Below are 19,506 nucleotides of genomic sequence, written 5' to 3'. Positions count from 1 at the left end.
CAAGGCAGGTGACCTGAACTTGGCTGTGGCATTTAGCATTGAACCCATGTGCTTTACCTGAGCATTTGGCAATCCTTAGAGAACACTGGCCTGAAGGAATTTATGTTCTAAGTGTGGGGTGAGCATGAGGCATATTGATGTGATGAAGAAAACAGTTTTGTCTGATAATCCAGTTTTGCAGACCTAGGTCTATATCTGTGTGTGACGAGTATGTATACAGACACACATTACTTAGTGTTTACACAGGGTCTTATCTGAGGATCTGATTACCCTTCACAGGCTTTAATTAAACCCCACAATACCCCTGATGAAACAGCTATTATTTTAGATGGGTAAATTGAGACACTCTTAATCAAGGCTCCTCAAACTGATGAAACAATCTGCCTACAGACAGGCAGGAAATGATTATCTAAGCTGTGAACAGAAGCTGCTGGTCTTTCTCTTAGGTTCCAACTCTTCCACTTTACTGCAGAGCCTGAGGGAGGAGAAAATTACCTCTTTTTAAACTGATCTTAGTGTAAGATCTCTCTCCCTGGGCCTTACTCATATTAGAGTAGGGAAGAACAGCTTGCTTACCTTCTTTGTCTGTTTGTTTTTTCATAAGACATTAAGTTCCTTATTCCTTCCTTTGGAGGGTATTCCAAACAAAAGCCTTTTTCAAAAGTGTTCTGGAATGATCTTCCTATTGCATTGAGATGAACACTAAGACTCTCTGCTCTTAGGGAGCATTTCAATCCCTTATCATAAAATGTTTTGTCAGTGTAAACAAACTGAAAGCTGCCCATGTTTCCCACTAAGAGTAATGATCCATGGCCAAGCATTATCTTTGGCTCAGTTAGATTTCCTGGAACCATGAGTTCAAATCCTGCCAGGTCAGCTTAGGCCTTTATCCTTTCATTTTGGACAAATAGAACAGAAGACAATTTACCATGTTGTATTGTTTGGCTAAGACTTTGGAAAGCAAGAGTCTAATTTTAAGTTCTTGGGATGTCAGTTCTTGAAGAAAACTTTTTGACTTTATCTTGGACCACTAGATCAAAGTTAAATGCTGCTAGGTAAGCACCTCTTTAAAAGGGCTAAAGATATTTTCTTTTAGAAAGTTTTGCCAACTTTTTTTTTTTTAATAGAAACTACACTCTAAGTTGTCTAGGATTTCACATTTTCTTGTGTTGTTTATCTTGAACTGTAACACAACACACACACACACACACACACACACACAAACACACACATTTGAATTGTTCTTAAGGTATATTACTTACTTTTATCTTTTGCTAGGTTCTCATGCGGACCTGGAGCCAGTGGCTCACAAGGGTTCGTAAGAAACAGTCACTAGGAGCCACTGAGAGTGCAGGAGGAAGACAGTCCTGTTTAAGAACTTTCATATCACTTTTGCTGGCTTTGGGCAAGTCTCTTAACTAATCTGTATTTCCGTTTCCCCACATAAACTGAGGATGATAATCACTGCCCATGTCATTAGCTACTACGAGCAGAATGTATATGGAAGTGTTTTGCAAGCCACAAAGAAGCCATAACAGGTTAGTTATTTATGTAACGATTCTTAGTATATTCATTACTTATATATTCATGTATGCTGTCAAAGGCCATCTGAAAAAACCATGTGCTACTGCTAAATAATTCAAATTCTTCATTGAATTTTATTCAGAACACTACTTCGATTGTAAGTGACAGACTCTTCAACTTATACTGTCTTACACAGAAAAGGAAATTGATTGGCTTGTGGCAGGGCCAGATTCATATTATGTGAATAAGATATAATTGGGATAATGGAATTAATATTAATTTTTCTATGTGTGTGTTAATAACACCATAGTTATGTTTCTAAAAATTCCTCTGCTGGAGATATAACACACAGTAATTATGGAGAAATGAAATGATGTCTAAGACATTGTCTCACTTTGGGTCTGTGTGACATAATTTGGTAGTTTTCATAAACATTTCAAACCACCAACCAGCCATTGGCTTGTTCTCTCTCTCTCTCTCTCTCTCTCTTTCCCCTTAGGCCTCCTTACTTGTAAGATACACAAAAATATTGAAATTGGGCTGATTAATAACCGTACAATGGCTTCTAAGTGTTCATGTGAAAGGAAGAGTCACATGTCTCTCACTTGAAATGGAAAGCTAAAACTGATTAAGCTTAGTGAGGAAGGCATGTCAAAAGCTGAGACAGGCAGAAAGGTAAGCTTCTGGTACCAACCAGCCCAGTTGTGAATGCAAAGGAGAGGTTCTTGAAAGAAATTAAAAATGCTACTCCAGTAAGCACATGAATAATAAGAAAGTGAAAGAGGTTTATTGCAAATATGGAGCAAGGGTTAATGGTCTGGATAGAAAATTCAACGAGCCACCACATTCCCTTAAGCCAGAGCCTATCCAGAACATTTTACTAACTGTCTTCAATTCTCTGAAAGCCCAGAGAGGTAAGGAAGCTGCAGAAGAAGAATTGAATCTAGCAGAGGTAGTTCATGAGGTTTCAAGAGAATAACATACAAGAGCAAGGTGAAGTAGCCAAGAGTTAATACAGAAGCTGCAGCAAGTGATCCAGGAGATCTAGATAACAGAATCCATGAAGGCGGATACACCAAACAACAGATTTTCAATGTAGATGAAACAGACTTCTATTGGAAATAGGTGCCATCTAGGACTTTCATAGCTTGAAAAGAGAAGTTAATGCCTGGCTTCAATGCTTCAAAGGACAGGCTGACTCTCTGTTAGGAGCTAATGCAGCTGGTGACTTGAAGTGGAAGCCAATATTCACTTACCATTCCAAAAAATCCTAGGGCCCTGAAGAATTATGCTAAATCTATTCTTCCTGTGGTCTATAAATGAAACAACAAAGCTTGGATGACAGCACATCTGTTTACAACACGGTTTACTGAACAGCCTAAGCCCATAGTTGAAACCTCTTGCTCAGACAAAAAGATTCTTTTCAAAACGTTACTGCTGATTGACAATGCACCTGGTCACCCAGGTCTCTGGTTGGAGATGGACAGTGAAATTAATGTTGTTTTCATGCCTGCTAACACAACATCCATTCTGCAGCCCATGAATCAAGGAGTAATTTCAAATTTCAAGCCTTATTATTTAAGAAATACATTTTGCAAGGCTATCTATCATAGATAGTGACTCCTCTGATGGACCTGGGTAAATTGAAAACCTTCCAGCAAGGATTTACTACTCTAGAAGCCATTGAGAACATTTGCGATTCATGCATAGAGGTCAGATGTCACCATGAGCAGGAGTTTGGAAGAAGTTGATACCAACCCTCATGGAGAATTTTGAGAGGTTCAGAACTTCAGTGAAGAAACTAATGCAGATGAGTTGGAAAGAGCAGGAGACTGAGAATTAGAAGTGGAGCCTGAAAATGGAAGTGAATTTGCTGCAATCTGATAAAACTTGAATGAATAAAGAGTTGCTTCTCATGGAGGAGCAAAGAAAGTGGTTTCTTGAGATGGAATCTGCTCCTAGTGAAGATGCTACAAAAATTGCTGACATGACAACTTAGGATTTAGAATACCACATCCCTTTAGTTGACAGAGCAGCAGCAGGGTTTGAGAATATTGGTTCTAGTTTTGAAAAAAGTCCTATTATGGGTAAAATGCTACCACATGCTACAGAGAAATTTTTGTGAGAGTCTGTCGATGTGGCAGATTTCACTGCCTTACTTTAAGAAATTGCCACAGCCACCTATCTCTCAGGAATCCCCACCCCAGTCAGTCAGCAGCCACCAATATGGTCACAAAAGATGAACAACTTGCTGAAAACTCAGGCGATGGTAGCCATTTTTTAATAATAAACTATTTTTTCATGAAGGTAGGTACATTGATTTTTTTAAGACATAATGCTATTGCACACTTAATAGACTATAGCACAGGGCACACATAACTTTTACATGTCCTGGGAAACCAAAAAATTCATTTGACTCACTTTACTGCAATATGTACTCTATTCTGATACATGCTTTATTGTAGTGGTCTGGAAATGAACCCATAACATCACTGAGGTGTGCCTGTATTGCTGAAATGTAGATAATTAATAAACTCACATGATGGGCACAAGTCAGAGTGGGAAGTTCATCAAACCTCTTTACTTTTATATATATTTTAAAACATTCATAATAGTTAGTTATAATATACTAATTTCAGATGCCACCACCAGGCATCAGTTACCACTTCTCCAACCTCAGCTCTGTTTTCCTCACTTGGCTGTGTCCTCTCTGAGGTGTGTTCTCTCCTTTGGTGATAAACAGATTCTTGGGACCAATACCATTCCTGTAACCAAAGATTCTTAAGAAACAATGGTGCCATTTTTTCCCATTGGCTTCAGCAAAATTCCCAGAAGTGTCTAATTGGGCTGACTTGAGCCACATCTCCACCTCTGAACTAACTGTGGTTGCTTAGGGACAGAAACGTTCTGAGGTGATGGCTTAGGGAATGTAAGGTGCAACTGTGTGGTGGTTACACTGGGCTAGCCAACCTGAATTCAGATCCTACCTCTGTCACTCACCATGGCTGGACAAGTTCTTTAACTTCTCTGAAAGTTTTCTCACTTACAAAATAAGGATAGGGGTGCCTGGGTGGCTCAGTGGGTTATGCCTCTGCCTTCGGCTCAGGTCATGATCTCAGGGTCCTGGGATCGAGCCCCGCATTGGGCTCTCTGCTCAGCAGGGAGCCTACTTCCCTCTCTCTCTCTGCCTGCCTCTCTACCTACTTGTGATCTTTCTGTCAAATAAAGAAATAAAATCTTTATAAAAATAAAATAAAATAAGGATAATAATAAAAGTACCTACCTCAATGCTGTTATTGTAAGAATCAAAAGGTTAATAGAGACTAAGTGATTAGAACAGTATCTGGAATGTAGGTGAATTTATTAATACTAAATAAAAATATGGTATTATTTGCCACTCCCTGTAGCGGTAAAGATAAAGTCATTCCTATGAGAACCAAATGGGATAGGTTACCATAAGTAGAAGAAAGGTTGGCCTACAGGAGATGGATATATGAGAAAACACACGGCTCAGACAGAAATTCTACAAATCATAGATATCCCACCACCATATACATGCTTCATTGGTTTAGCAAATCTTTCCTTCATGGAGAATTCAAGGATAGGTTTCATTCTAAAGCTGGTAAAAATGACTTCAAATGCCAAATTAGAAGGTTATATTTAAATGACAAATGAGAAGGTTGTAAACTAAGATCATTTTCCTAGATGTCATTTAAAATATCTCCTAGGAGTATTCACTTATATGCAGACAGAGCATTCATCATTAGTCTTATCTATTATCAAAGTGGGTTTGGTGGAACTTTAACATCCTGCGACAATTGATCCTTGACTTAGAAAACTGAAGCTCCCAGTCTTCTGCAAAACCCTTTAATTCAGATATTTCATTAATCCCAATAGGTTTACACTACCTTCTGCTAAGAAGTCCATCCTAGATTTTAAACATATTGAAAGTAAGGACTTCATTCTTCTTCTTTATTTATTGTAGCATATCTGGCATAGAGAATTTATTCAAGAAATATTAATTGGCTCTGTGCCTGGTACTGGAAAATGAGAAAGACACAGCCTATTCCTTCATGGGTCACATGTTTAGTAGACCAAAAGGACATAATTTTAAAAGTATTAGGAATTCAGAAGGAGGACGGTTAGGGATTGAATCCCAGAGAGATGTAAGGGCATCTGTCTTAATCCAGGAGATAAGAATACCCTCCTGTGGAAAGGCAGTTAAGTGGGAATTTGAAGGAATTGATCTTGGGAAGTGGTAGGAGAAGACTCATTCCAGACAGAAGGAATACATGTATGAGAAGAGCTTAAGGACTGGGAAGACATGAAAGCAGCTCATTGCAGTAATAGAGTGCAGAGCAGAAAGGAGACTGAGCAAAATATCCCAGAAGATTCCTTTAAACAAACTAGTATTTGACCAGGTCAGTCATGGGATACTACTTAAATACAGCTCAAGACATAAGGGGTCTGGTCCTTTCTCACCAAGCCTGGAACCAATTAGGTATGACCTAAGATGTGCTGGCCATGAGGATTCACCTCTCAGATCTACTACAGGGAGCACAGTTGGTCCTCGGTCATAGCACTGGAACTCGGACTTACCCTGTTTTTCACCGAGACCATTCTTCCCAGTGGCTTCCAACCAGTGACTGAGCACAGCCAGAATACTGAGGCAGACCTACTCCTGGGAGATAGGACTCTTCTGATGGGTCCCTGTGGCTGGAGGACACCCCATCAGCCACTCAGAAGAACATTGTCATGGGATTCTTCTTATGCAGGTTTCCTTCCTTCTCTCTTTTCTCATAGGATCAAATTGCATGCGGGCTGATGGCTCTCCCTGCCTCCCCTGGCTCCTGCTTTCACAAGTATTTCCCCCCAGTAAAGTGCTTGTCCATTTAATCCTGTGCTGGCACCTTCTTTTCAGAGGGTCCAAACTAATACTCCATACAAGCAAATATGGCTCTTATCCTGTGAAGGGAGACGACACCATTATTTAAAAAAAAAAAAAAAAAAATTTTCCTGTTGGTCAGTTAGGCATAGACATGGAATCCCAATAAATATTTAGTGAGTTCCTTGGTTAAGTTAGGAGAAATAATCATAGGCCAGGTTGTAGAGGGTTTGTAATCTAAGAGATTGGTAGAGAGAGGGATGAAGTGGGGAGGAAATGTGAGGACAGCAGGTGGGGAGGGAAAGAGAGAGAAAGATGGGCAGGCAGAAGGGGAGGAGTAGAGGTGGATTTGAAAAGAAAAGAAATTTCATGGGGGTAAGGGAAGGAAAAATATAATGCCCTTATTAATTCTGTCAGAATGACTATGTCTTGCCCTTGGAAGGCTTACTCTTCTCTTTAAGAAAAAGGTTTCACATCACTGTAAATAGAAGGGAGCTTGTGCAATCGTTTAAGTCTAGGACAGACAGTGGCACTATTTTAGGAAAAGGATATATAGGAGACTAGCTTTTATATCATGTATATTTATAAATTCCAAGAGCCCATTATAAAAATGCCATACTAAACATAGGGTACATACAGCTTTTCAAATTAATGTTCTCTTTTTCTTTGGGTAAATTGTCAGCAGTGAAATTACTAGATCACATGGTTTTTCTACTTTAGATTTATTTAAATTTAAAATCAATTAATTAACATATAATGTATTTTTTAGTTTCAGAGGTAAAGTTTAGCAACTCATCAGTCATATATAATACCCAGTGCTCATTACGTCATGTGCTCTCCTTCATACCCATCACCCAGTTACCCAAACTGCCAACCCCCTTCTCCTATGTGCACGCTATGTTAATTGTACATTATTTATAATAGCAAAGAAATGGAAGCAACCCAAGTGTCCTTCCATTGATGAATGAATAAAGAAGATGGATAGAATATTACTTGGCCATGAAAAAGGATGGGGTTTGGTTTTTTTTTTTTTTTTTGATGTTTGTTTTTTGGGTTTTTTGTTTGCCATTTATAACAACATGGTTGGATGTAGAGGATATAATGCTAAGTGAAGTAAGTCAGACAGAAAAAGACAAATGACATATGATTTCACTCATTAGTGGAATTTAAGAAACAAAACAAATGAATAAATAAGGAAAAAAGGGACAAACAGACTTTTAAATACAGAGAACAAAGTGATGGCTGCAGAGGGGATGTGAGTAAGAGGATAGATGAAATAGATAAAGGGGATTTAGAAGTACAAACTTCCAGTTATAAAATAAATAAAACCTCAGAGATGAAAAGTACAGCATAAGAAACATAACCTATAAGATTATAATAATACTGTTCGATGCCAGGTGATGACTATCCTTATGGAGAGCTCTGAATAATGTATAGAACTGTTGAATCATTATGTTATATAGCCTAAACTAATATAACACCATATGTTAATTATATATATTATATAATCATTGTATATAAGCATTTCAGAACCAAAAAGAAAGAGCCTAACTTTGAGAGTTTAATCTGATTTCTTTTTCCACCTAGCAGTTATCATTTCTTTGGAGGCTGAGTCACCTCCAAAGAAGTCACCAACCCCTTTCCCCACCTTCCCTTTCAGGGTCCAAATATCCCTCTCCATGAAACACTACATCAAAAACTAATGATGTACTGTACGGTGACTAATATAACATAATAAAATATAATAAAAAATAAATAAACAAATACCCCTCTCCAAATATTCAAAAGCAAAATATGAGGAAGTTGAAAACAATGACAGTCTATGCCTGATGTCACACCCAGAGCTGGGGAGGCGGGCACGAGGATGGGAAATCTGTTTGCTGCGGTAGCCACTAGCTACAGGTGGCTATTTGCATTTATACTTAAACTGATTATAATCAAGTCAAATTTTATAAATTAGTTCCATAGGCACACTTGTGACATTTCAAGGACATAATAGCCACTTGTAGCTAGTAGCTGCCGTACTGGCGAGCCACAGAGAGAGTGTTTTCATAATCACAGAAAGTTATCTTGGAAAAAGTTGTGTTAAGTGGATAAAACTGTCAATGGGAAAAAGAGAAGGAGGGGAGAAAAGTGAGGGTCCAACAGAATCTTGCTCTGTGGCAACTGGTTCTAGAGTTGGCCTTATGCCATGACCAAAATTCATGACAAGATAAATACATTAGGAAAGTTCCTCCCACATATTTAACCTGTCATGGATTCTCTGTGAATGGGATTATATGACTTGAACCTTAAATTTTAAAAGTATTAATTATTCTTGAGTATTCCCTATACATGCTAACAAAAAAAATTTTTTTTAACTGACTGTGCCATGTTTTCCTTCTAGAACAGAGTTTCTTGACCTTGGCGCTATTTTTTTTTTTAAGATTTTATTTATTTATTTGAGAGAGAGAGAGTGAGCAGGAGCAGGGGAAGAGCAGAGGGGGAAGCAAGCACCCCGCTGAACAGGGAGCCAGATGTGAGGGTCCTGGGATGATGACCTGAGCTGAAGGCAGACACTTAACTCACTGAGCCACCCAGGTGCCCCGACCTTGACACTATTGACATTTGGGGCCAGATAATTCCTTCCTGTGGATTACGTTTTTGTTGCGGGCTATCCCGTGCATTGTAGGATGTTTACCAGCATCCCTAGATGCTATTAGCGTTCCCAGCTCCAGTGGCAACAACTGTAAATGTCTACAAACGTTGTTCAATGTCCATTGACAGGAAAAAAAAATCACCCCCCCCATTGAGAACTATTGATCTAGCGTATGATATGTGGTGTCTGTAAGATACTGTTACGGCCTTAGGCCTGGACAGAGAAGTAATTGCTACCATCTCCCACCCCCGGACGCTCAAGCAGTGGCCTATGACTGACCTGGCAAAATAACACTTTGTTTAGAGGAAGCTTATAAAATGATTTTGGCCAGAAGGATGAGCTAACCTCATAATAAGTACTTGAAGAGAGAAACCACCCCTGAAATGCATGATGGGTACCATGACTGGGATTGACTTAACTAGGGTGAAGAAATCATATAATTTGCCATGTCTACAGATATGTAAGTAACCCAAATGTGCATTTCTTTTTTTGGTATCAGAAGATAATTCTAGAATAAAAATTCGTTGTCACAGTCATTTTAAAGTACATCCACTCTGTCAAAAGTCTAAATAACTACATTTTTCACTCTCCTCTAAAAATGGAAGGCACTAAATAATACAACACTATGTTTTAACCTGAAGATTTTCATACTCAATTCTAACTCAAAAATATATTTGCTGACATCTATGCTTTATAAAATAATTCCCTTGTGATAATTACGTTCCTTGAGCAGAATTACCAATGCATCCATCTTGAATGCTTAATATATTCTATGGCAAGTGCTTGGGGAATTTTCAATTCTGTCACTGTCAGGAGAAAGAGGTATTAACCATTCAAAATGAGATGATCACATTAGATTTTGTGCATAAAGAAAATCACAAGTAACATTTTAAGACTTAAATGGATTTCTCTCCAGAGCCTACAATGTCGCTACTGTTAAAAGACTATAGATTCCTGGAGGATAAGGATTGTGCCTCCTACCACTCTCTCTAAAATTGTCCTGCACATATTAGGCACTCAATAAATTATTTGTTTATAAATAAACCAACTCTGAACTGACCTCCTGACAATATTATTCTAAAACTTGGACCAGAATGTAAGTCCCTCAATTCCCAATCTACACTGCTTTCAAATGCAAACAATATAAGAGGAATTATGGTTAAGAAACTCTATCACTTTGTATCTAAGGGACTGAGTTTACTCTCAGTCTCCCTGTTCCCCAATACCTCTCCTCCATTGGTTACATGATAGGTGATCTTCTGAGTTCCCTAATTTTTCTGTATTTCAAATTCTTACCAATAGATAGAGACAAAAATGCCATATTCTTTTGAGATCTTAAATTACAAAATCTACACAAGACTTTAAGCACACACCCTGACACAAAAGAAGAGCTTTCTAGAGGCACCTGGGTGGCTCAGTCAGTTGAGCAACCAACTCTTGATTTTGACTCCGGTCATGATCTCAGGGTCACGTGCGGGAGCCCTGCTTTCAGATTGTGCTCAGCATGGCGTCTGCTTGAGAGTCTCTCTCCCCTTCTGCCCCTCCCCTCCCACTAGTGTGCTCTCCATTTCTAAATAAATAAAATCTTCAAAAAAGAAAGGTCTTTATATTTTTTTGTTAGGTTTGCTTCTAAGGAATCTGTAGTTTTTATGGATTTGTGTGTGGGATATTAATTATTATTGTTGTTATATTTTCTAATTGATTAAAGCAGGAATAGTATATATGCATTTGTATATTGATCTTGTATCCTACAAACTTGCTGGAGTCTCTAACTATTGCTTAGTTTGTATTCTTTTGTATTTGTAATGTTGTTAATCATATGCAAATAAGCAATAATTTTCTATCTTTCATTTTAGTACGTCTTTTGAAAATTATTTACATCTTAATTTTTCTTGTCTTATTTAACAAGATTAGCCACTTAATAGTAAACACTATAATGTTGAAGGAAATATTTATTTATAATTTTCCTGATTTTAAAAGAATTGCTTCTGGGCGCCTGGGTGGCTCAGTGGGTTAAGCCGCTGCTTTCGGCTCGGGTCATGATCTCAGGGTCCTGGGATTGAGTCCCATATCGGGCTCTCTGCTCAGCAGGGAGCCTGCTTCCCTTCCTCTCTCTCTCTCTGCCTGCCTCTCTGCCTACTTGTGATATCTCTCTCTCTCTCTCTCTGTCAAATAAATAAATAAATAAATCTTTTTAAAAAATTGCTTCTAATATTTAACCTTTAACTACCATGTTTGTTATGGATTTTTCATTTGCTAGGAATTCTTTTATCTAGCACTAGTGGACTTCATCACACCATTGGATGCATCTTTTAATAAATAAGTATGCAGATTTTTGAGGATTTGTACAAATATTCAAGCAATGAACATAGTGTTAGTTTAAAAGTAGGGAGAAAAGGAGAAAATGATAGACAAAATAGAAGAGAAAGTACAAGAGATAGAAATGGGTATCTCGAAGGACAAAAGAATATTTAGTTTCTGTTCCTTTCCTCAAAGGTCAGTCTGGATGAGTTCCTTCTCACCATGTCATTCCAGGTAATGAGCAGAGGTTGGCAGCATGCCAGGTATTAGACGAGAGGCCCCTGTTGCAGTATTCTAACACTTTCCATATTGTGAAAACAGAATGTGTCCAAAATGTGGCAGCGCACAGAGATTTCTAGCTTGCAGTAGCTTTTCTCCTTGTTTTCTGTTTCTACTAAGAGGCATGCTCTTATCTACTTGAGATTAATAAATAATCCTATGTATCAGAAATTGCTAAAAAATTTAGACATCAGTATGATTCCCTAGAATATCTTCCTTTCATATTTAGTCCAACTGCCATATTGTTTCCTAAGTGTGGGTCATGGGCCACATTCATCCATCCTCCTCTCTTGTCTACCAGATCCCATAGTGCCCCAGCCTGAGCTACCTGTTAACTTTAGTTCTCTTCCTTTTTTCAACCTCAAATGGACCCATAGAGCAACCAGGTGTTCCTTTATTTATCACTTTATAATTTCCAAGCACGTGTTTGATCCAGGCATTCTTGTCTCTTCTGAAACCCCAGCGAAACCTTTCATCCTCAAATCTCTGAGGACATAGTGTCTGATTTTATGAAGGTGATGGCCAGCACCATTGTCCACAAGTCAACCTTGCCTTCTCTTGTAGGAAGAGGAGTGCTCCTTCCCCTTGGTGTCAACCTTAGGGACAAATGAACTTCCATGCTAACCACTGGAGAGAGGCATTCCTTAGAAGTCCTTCAGATGGAAAATGAGTTCAAGAAGGGGTAGACCTTTTGGGACCACTCAACATAAAAGCAAATCTTTCCACTGTTACTTGCAAAGGTATCGGCTTCCAGAATTGAGGAGCAAAGTGAGGCTTTGATGAGCTATTGTGCTTGTCACTGAGCTGCTTCCTCCTTAGTTTACAGCATATTAGGTTTATCTTGGAATATATGTATATATAATATATATGGTATCTATATTCTATTCGTATATAGTATATATCTTACCTCAGTATTCAGAAGTTTGTTCTTTCTTTAAATAAGAAATATCTGATAATATAAGTAATATGTGCTTATGATAGAATTTATAATACAGAAATGTATAAAGATATTAAAATCATTAACAATAATAATACTAGGTAGTGATTATTAAAGACTTATTATATGCCAGCTTCCTGTTAAGCATTTTATAGACCTTATTCTATGTTTATAACAATTCAGAGATATCAGCCATTGATATTGATATACTTTCCTCCAGGCTTTTTTTTTTTAATGGACTTTATTAGAACAATTTTAGATTTATAGGAAAATGAAGAAAGATGGGACAGAAAGCTTCCAGGTCACTTGAAGCCAACTTCTCCTGTTATTCACATAGTATACTAGTATGACACATTTGTTACATGAACCAATACTGATACTTTATTATTAACTAAGACCTACGGTTTATTTAGATTTTTTAATTTTCATGTAAGTCCTTTTTCTATCCCACCCATGGTACCACATACTCATATTTCTTTAGGCTCTTCTTGGCTACAACAATTTCTTAGACTTTCTTTGTTTTTGATGACTTTGACAGGGTTTTTTTTTTTTAAGATTTTATTTATTTAACAGAGAGAGATAGCAAGAGAGGGAATACAACCTGGGGGAAGGCAAGAAGAAGAAGAAGGCCTCCCACTCAGCAGGGAGCCCAACATGGAGCTCAATCCCAGGACCCTGGGATCATCCTGGGACCATGACCTGAGCCAAAGGCAGACGTTTAACAACTGAGCCACCCAGGCACCCCAATTTTGACAGGTTGTTGTTGTTGGGTTTTTTTTTTTTTTTTTTTGCTGTTGTTGTTTGTTTTTTTAAATATTTTATTTATTTATTTGACAGACAGAGATCACAAGTAGGCAGAGAGGCAGGCAGAGAGAGAGGAAGAGAAGCAGGCTCCCCGCTGAGCAGAGAGCCCGATGAAGGCTCGATTCCAGGACCCTGGGATCACGACCTGAGGCTTTAACGCACTGAGCCACCCAGGCGCCCCTCGGCTTTGACAGTTTTGAGGATAACTTGTTAGGTGTATTATAGGATGCCCCTCCATTGGAATTTTCTAAATATTTTTCTCTTGTTAAGACTAGAGAATTTGTTTTAATTGTCACTAGTTGGAGTTGAATTGTATGAATGTTTCTTCTGCTGGTGAGCCAGTCATATAGTTTTTCTCTTTAATTTGCTTTTGCAGTTCAGTATATTATCAGATTTCAAATGTTATACGATACAGTGTCCTGAGAAAAATCTACTTCTTCCTAATGTATTTTTTAATCTGGGCCTATAATTTTCCTTTCTCATACCATCCTTGTCTGGTTTTATTATTGTCTTCATCCACGTTCCCTGGGAAGCAAACTGTGGGACAGAGATTTATGTGCAAGAACTTTACAGTGGAGGCTCTCGGGATCAATTCCTATGGGGGCAAGGACAAGGTCAGAGCATAAGCGTAAAATGCAGCTGCCACAGAGGCCTCAGCAATGTCACTAGGATGGTCTTTCCAAGCTGTCTCAAATTAATTCAGGGGGCCCAGGCTCTAGTACCATTGCATCCCATTGGTTTTGGGCCCAAGGGACATTCTTGGGAAGGATCTTAGCTGTGAGTGGTCAGCAGCCACCATTCCCAGTGTCTGGGGCACCATATGCCTTGCCCTAATGGGGGAACCTGGGAAGTTTGCCATAGTGTCCACCACAGTAATCAAGAATATGCTTTCTCAAAGCAGGGTTTGAGGAGGTTTTCCTTCTTTAGAATGTTAAAAAAAATGTGTAGAAGCTAGAAGTTATCTATTCTGGTGATGATGTGGTAAAACTTAAAAAACATCTGGGATATGAGTGAAGGAAGGGAGGGGGGAGAGCACATATATGTTTGACTCCTAAACCAACCACTTTAACAGCTTTGTGAGTCCTTTATCCCCACTGAAGTCAACATTGGATGATTTATACTTTCTATAGAAAAGAACATTAGTTTTATGTGCTATCAGAGGCATCAGCATACAGCTATTCATAATATTTCTTGCAATATTTTGTCACTATTATGTACTTACTGATGTCCTCTTTTTTTCCTCAGTTATGTTTTTGTGTGCCTTTCTTCTTTATTGTTTGTCTACTTCATTAATCTTTTCAAAGAACCATACTTTGTTTCTGCAGATCATCTCTACTGCTTGTTTTCTGTTTCACTAATGTTTGCTCTTATCTTTATTAGCTTCTCCTCTCTACTTTCTTTGGGTTTATTCTGTTCTTTTTCTAACTCTTGAGTTCTGGTCTCATGACTTCTCTATTGCTTTTCTTTTTTAATACACACAACATGCCCTCTGAGCGCTGATTTAGTTGCATTGCGTATGTTTTAACTAAATGTAATATTTTCAGTTGTCCTACAATTTCCATTCTGTCCTCCTTCCTTTCAACAACAAAAACAAAAAAACTCAATCATTAGATGAGCATATGGTGTCCCAAATAAAGACAGTATTTCTCAGCCTCTCTTGCAGCTGCGGTGGTTATATTTCAAAAACAGGTAGAGATCAGGGCTTCCCAGACATTTGTTCTAGGACTCTTTGAGGAGTAGGTCCAATTTGTAAGCAGATACGGGCTACAGAAACTCCAGGGTGGTCAGTCATATAAATGCCTAGTCACTTTGAGACCTGTTTGTCGGGCCAGGAGAGTACAAGAAAGGGTACTGGCTAGATCCTAGAACTGCCAAAGGTGATGTTCGGGGAGACGGACTCTCATGAGCTAAAATTTGGAGAGTCCATTACAAAAAGAGAGGGAAGAACAGATATTGGGTAACTATTGACAGTATCTGCCATAACTCCATACAAACACAGGGGATACACCATGTGATCTTGTGTACAATGGAGAAGTGATACATGCCCCTTTGCATTCTTGTCTTTAAAGAGACCAAGCATGTCCTCTTCTTACTTTTTTCTTCTTCCCTATTGGTAAAAGTCAAAGTCCAGCATGATAGCCAGAGCTGGAAGTTACATTGGACCATGAGGTGAAAAGAGCATGTTGAAGATGGTAGAACAAGCTAAAAGGCTCTGAGAAAGACAGGACCCATTTAAAGCTCCCCTGGAGAGCTTCTCTAGACTTACCCTGTCTGTGAAATGGGTGTCAGACATGGTCAGGGTGAATCACAGGTGCTGGTCATCATGGAGTCCAAGTGCCCACCATAAAGGCAGGGAAGGAATAATGCCAGTGGTGACAGGCAAAGTAAATCCTATTCTCAACTGCAATGTTTTATTTTTTACAGATTGATAAATGATTTGCAAAATAAACATTGATTTTGAAAACCTACAGGACATTTTTTAAACATTGAAGAGAAGAAGATATTCTGGTTGGCCTGATGGACTCTGGTTACATAAGAGCTAAATGTAGCTTCGTGGACAGTGACATGGTGAGGTTTTGAGGGTACCCACAGTGTAGCTGGGTGTTCACAGAAGAGTGTTTACGAGCTCTGATAGACTTGCATAGAGTCTGCCCCACCTCTTTCCAGCTTTGAAACTTTAGGGAAACCTCTGTTTTCCTTAACCCATAGGGCTATTCTGAGGTTTTAATGATACTGTAACTATAAAGTGCTCTATTGCACCTGGTACATAGTGAGTACTCAATTAGTGACTGCTATTCTTACCTCCAGAACTTCGTATCACATGCCCAGACCTGGAGTCTTCTCCTTGCCATCGTCCCAAGCCCATGAATTTCCTTTCCCTTTTTTCCCTTCCCAACACAGGAAGACTTGACTTATGCTTGCCACCAAATTCTAACATTGTCATAAGGTTTCTTAAGCTTAAAAGCATTCAGCTTCTAAAAAATAAATCAGTATCTTGTTTCATGGAAGCTTAAGGATCAAGTTTTTATAAAACAGGTTTACATTTCATGACAAGTACCTGTGCCATGAACATGCCACTGTTAATATTTGTTTCTATGGTGAATTGCACAGAACAATAAGGTGTTCAGACAAATAACCTGATGTCATGGGAGGGGGGGGAAGCCTTCTTTACTTCTTATTAATTCTTGACTCCAACTGCCCTTTGCACCTTTTAGCTCACCATTAGATCAGAGTAGTTATTATTATTACTGAAACATAAGGTTAACATTTCCATCATTACTGGGGTCAAAATTTGCATACTTCTGCATAATTCCTGTGCACAGCTGCTTGTATGCTCTGTCTTTCATCTTAGTTTGCACAATTCATCTGGAATTTCTTAAAACTGGACTATTCATAATAGTCTTGAAAGAACTTCAGGGGGAATGTCGAGTTCAACATTTTAGCAGCATCCTTCACTTAAATAAAAAGCTTCAGAGCCTCTTGAAGACATGAACAGTTTTGACTGAAAAATCTAATATCAACCACATGGGCTAAATGATTGCAGAACAAACTTTATTGCATTATAAATCTGCCGGAAACAACAACAAAAAAGGTCATCAATCTCTGCCTTACCTCTTCTTGGCATTTTGAAATTACCCTCTTTTCCTTCCTTATTTCCCAAACAAAACCAGGATCTTCAACATTGTCACAAATTCTATTTGTCAGTGATACTCTTTTGATAAGATATTGAAACTGGTAGGCCAGATGAGAAGAAATCACATAAGAACTCAAGCCGTTTTTTAAAAAATCAAGATTGACTAAGGGACTAAGAGACTTCCACTTTATAGTGTAATCAAAAGAAAATTGGTCAACAGCCATTATGTGCAAAGAAGGAGAGGCAGTACAATAGAGTAGCTTAAAAGGAAGGATATCTGAATTTTAGCCTTGACTTTGCATATAGCTTGATGCATTTCCTTCAGCATACTACTCAACTTTGCATTCATCAGGCCTCTTGGTTTCAAGTGATAAAACTCAACCCTAGTGGCAAAAAGAATAAGCAAAGTAGAGATAGGACAGAGCCACTAACTGACCCACATAAAAAGTCCAGGGGTATATTGGGTTCAGGTGTTGCTGGATGCCAATACTCAAATGATATCACCAAGAACATGTTTCTCCCTTATGACAAGCCTTCTGCTTCCATGGTCTGAATGCCACTCTTGAGCAGGCTTTTCACTTCCTGTGCAAAGGTTATCAGCTGCTCTAGCCTATGTCTACCAATTCAGCAATCCCACTGGAAAGAGACCATCACTTTCCCCCTTGTTTCCATAAAGCCTATGGTCTTGGGAAAACCCCTATGGATTTCAGACCCAACTCGGAACAAATTAAAAAATGCAAATTGGTCAGATCTATGGTACATACATTTTTTTTTTTTGGATGACTTTTTATTTTGCATTTCATATATTATCCAGCTTCACATTCTCACAGGATCAGCAATTACAACAGCCACCTTGTCTCCTAAGTCTGAAAAAGTCAAGACAGCCACAGCTGTGGCCAAAGGCAAAAGCACTGATGTGCTCACGAAACAAACAAAAAAATTGCACAATTTTTTTTCCCCTTCATTTTTCTGAAACTAACACCTGACGCAAAGGCTCACTGCTGGAGAATGGAAACCCTTTTCTTCTTCATGCCTCAAACTAAACATTAAACTTATCTGACAAGGCGAACAAGGTCTCTTTAATAATTTAATAATACCACATGAACTGAATTTTGGGACAAGGCATTTGTTCAAAGGAAACTTAGGACACTGTAACCAGAAAATTAGGGCAGAGATGCACAATAAAAAGTGGCCAGGCAAAAGCAATACACTTCCAATTCAATCTCCCGTGGACTTCAAGTATTCTGAAAATTATATAATTTAGAGTTGATGATGTGAAGTTTTTTACTATAAGGTTCAAACCACGATATTTTTAAGAAACTTCTGAAAAAGAGATGGCTGATTGGAACCCAATATCCATTCTCCCACTCTAACTTTAGTAATAAAACCCCTTAACTTGTGATGAACATAGCACTCTGCAAAAGACTGTTATTTCCCAGGCTGTTAAGTGTGGTTATGTGACTGATGTCAGAGTCTGGATTATGGTTTCCAAGGATATCCAGGTCCTACTCCCTGGAACCTGTGAATGTTTCCTTAAATGGTAAAAGACTGCAGATGTGACCCAGTTAAGGATTTTGAAATGAGGAGACTGTCCGGGATTATCCAGGTGGTCCTTAAAGGCAATCACCAGTGTTGTTATAAAATTGAGGCAGAGGAAAACTGGTTCAGTCATTCTGGAAAACAGTACAGATCTTCCTCGAAAAGTCCAAAATAGAACTACCCTACAATCTAGCAATTGCAATGCTAGGTGTTTACCCAAATGACACAAAAATACTGATTTGAAGGGATGCACGCAACCTGATGTTGATAGCAACATTATCAACAACAGCCAAATTATGGGAAGAGCCAAAATGTCCGTCCACTGATGAATGGATAAAGATGTGGTGTATATGTACACATTGGAATATTACTCAGCCATAAGACAGAATGAGATCTTGACATTTGCAACGATGTGGATGGACCTAGAGAGTATTATGCTAAGTGGAACGAGTCAGTCGGAGAAAGACAAATGCCATACGATTTTACTCTATATGGGATTTAAGAAGCAAACAGATGAACATGAGGGGAAAAGCAAAGAAAGATAGGCAAACGAGAAAACAGACTCTTAACTATAGAGAACAAACTGAGTGTTGCTAGAGGGACATAGGTTTCCAAGGATATCCAGGTCCTACTTCCTGGAACCTGTGAATGTTCTCTTAAATGGTAAAAGACTGCATTTAACTGTACTAACATTTAAATAAAAACTTGAAAAAGATAAATAAATAAATTGATTGATTGACTGATTGAATAGAAGCAGAGGAGTTTGCATACAGAAGAGGAGAGGGCAATGGGAACACGCAGAGATTGGAGTGATGCCATCACAGCCCAGGAGTCACCAGAAGCTAGAAAATGAAAGGAAGCTGTCCCATAGAGCCTCCAGAAGGAATGCCGCTGCGCGGACGCCTCCATTCAGCCAGTGAAATTGAAAACTGTGAGAGTATAAATTTCGGTGGTTTCAAGATACT

The 19,506-nt window shown here is 38.6% G+C and overlaps 1 protein-coding gene and 1 long non-coding RNA gene across 3 annotated transcripts in view; one reads left to right on the top strand and one right to left on the bottom strand.

Moving 5' to 3' along the window:
* LOC309862833 (uncharacterized protein) overlaps positions 1-19,506 on the bottom strand; it is a 472,598-nt gene that overhangs the window by 285,816 nt on the left and 167,276 nt on the right. For both annotated transcript variants that reach the window (XR_014310731.1, XM_082727170.1), the window contains exon 4: positions 9,768-9,853. Coding sequence is in view for 1 of the 2 variants with exons in the window: in XM_082727170.1 (XP_082583296.1) it covers positions 9,783-9,853 (71 nt within the window). In the remaining variant the exon portion in view is untranslated. The remainder of the gene's footprint in view (positions 1-9,767; positions 9,854-19,506) is intronic.
* Positions 1-19,506, top strand: part of LOC309862847 — a 385,689-nt gene that overhangs the window by 361,074 nt on the left and 5,109 nt on the right. The gene's annotated exons all lie outside the window — the stretch shown is intronic.

The sequence above is a fragment of the Mustela nivalis genome, assembly GCF_964662115.1.
Source record: "Mustela nivalis genome assembly, chromosome: 1".
In the NCBI taxonomy this organism is placed as follows: Eukaryota; Metazoa; Chordata; class Mammalia; order Carnivora; family Mustelidae; genus Mustela; species Mustela nivalis.
The sequence above is the reverse complement of the archived record's forward strand: the minus strand, read 5'-3'. Positions and strand labels throughout refer to the sequence as shown.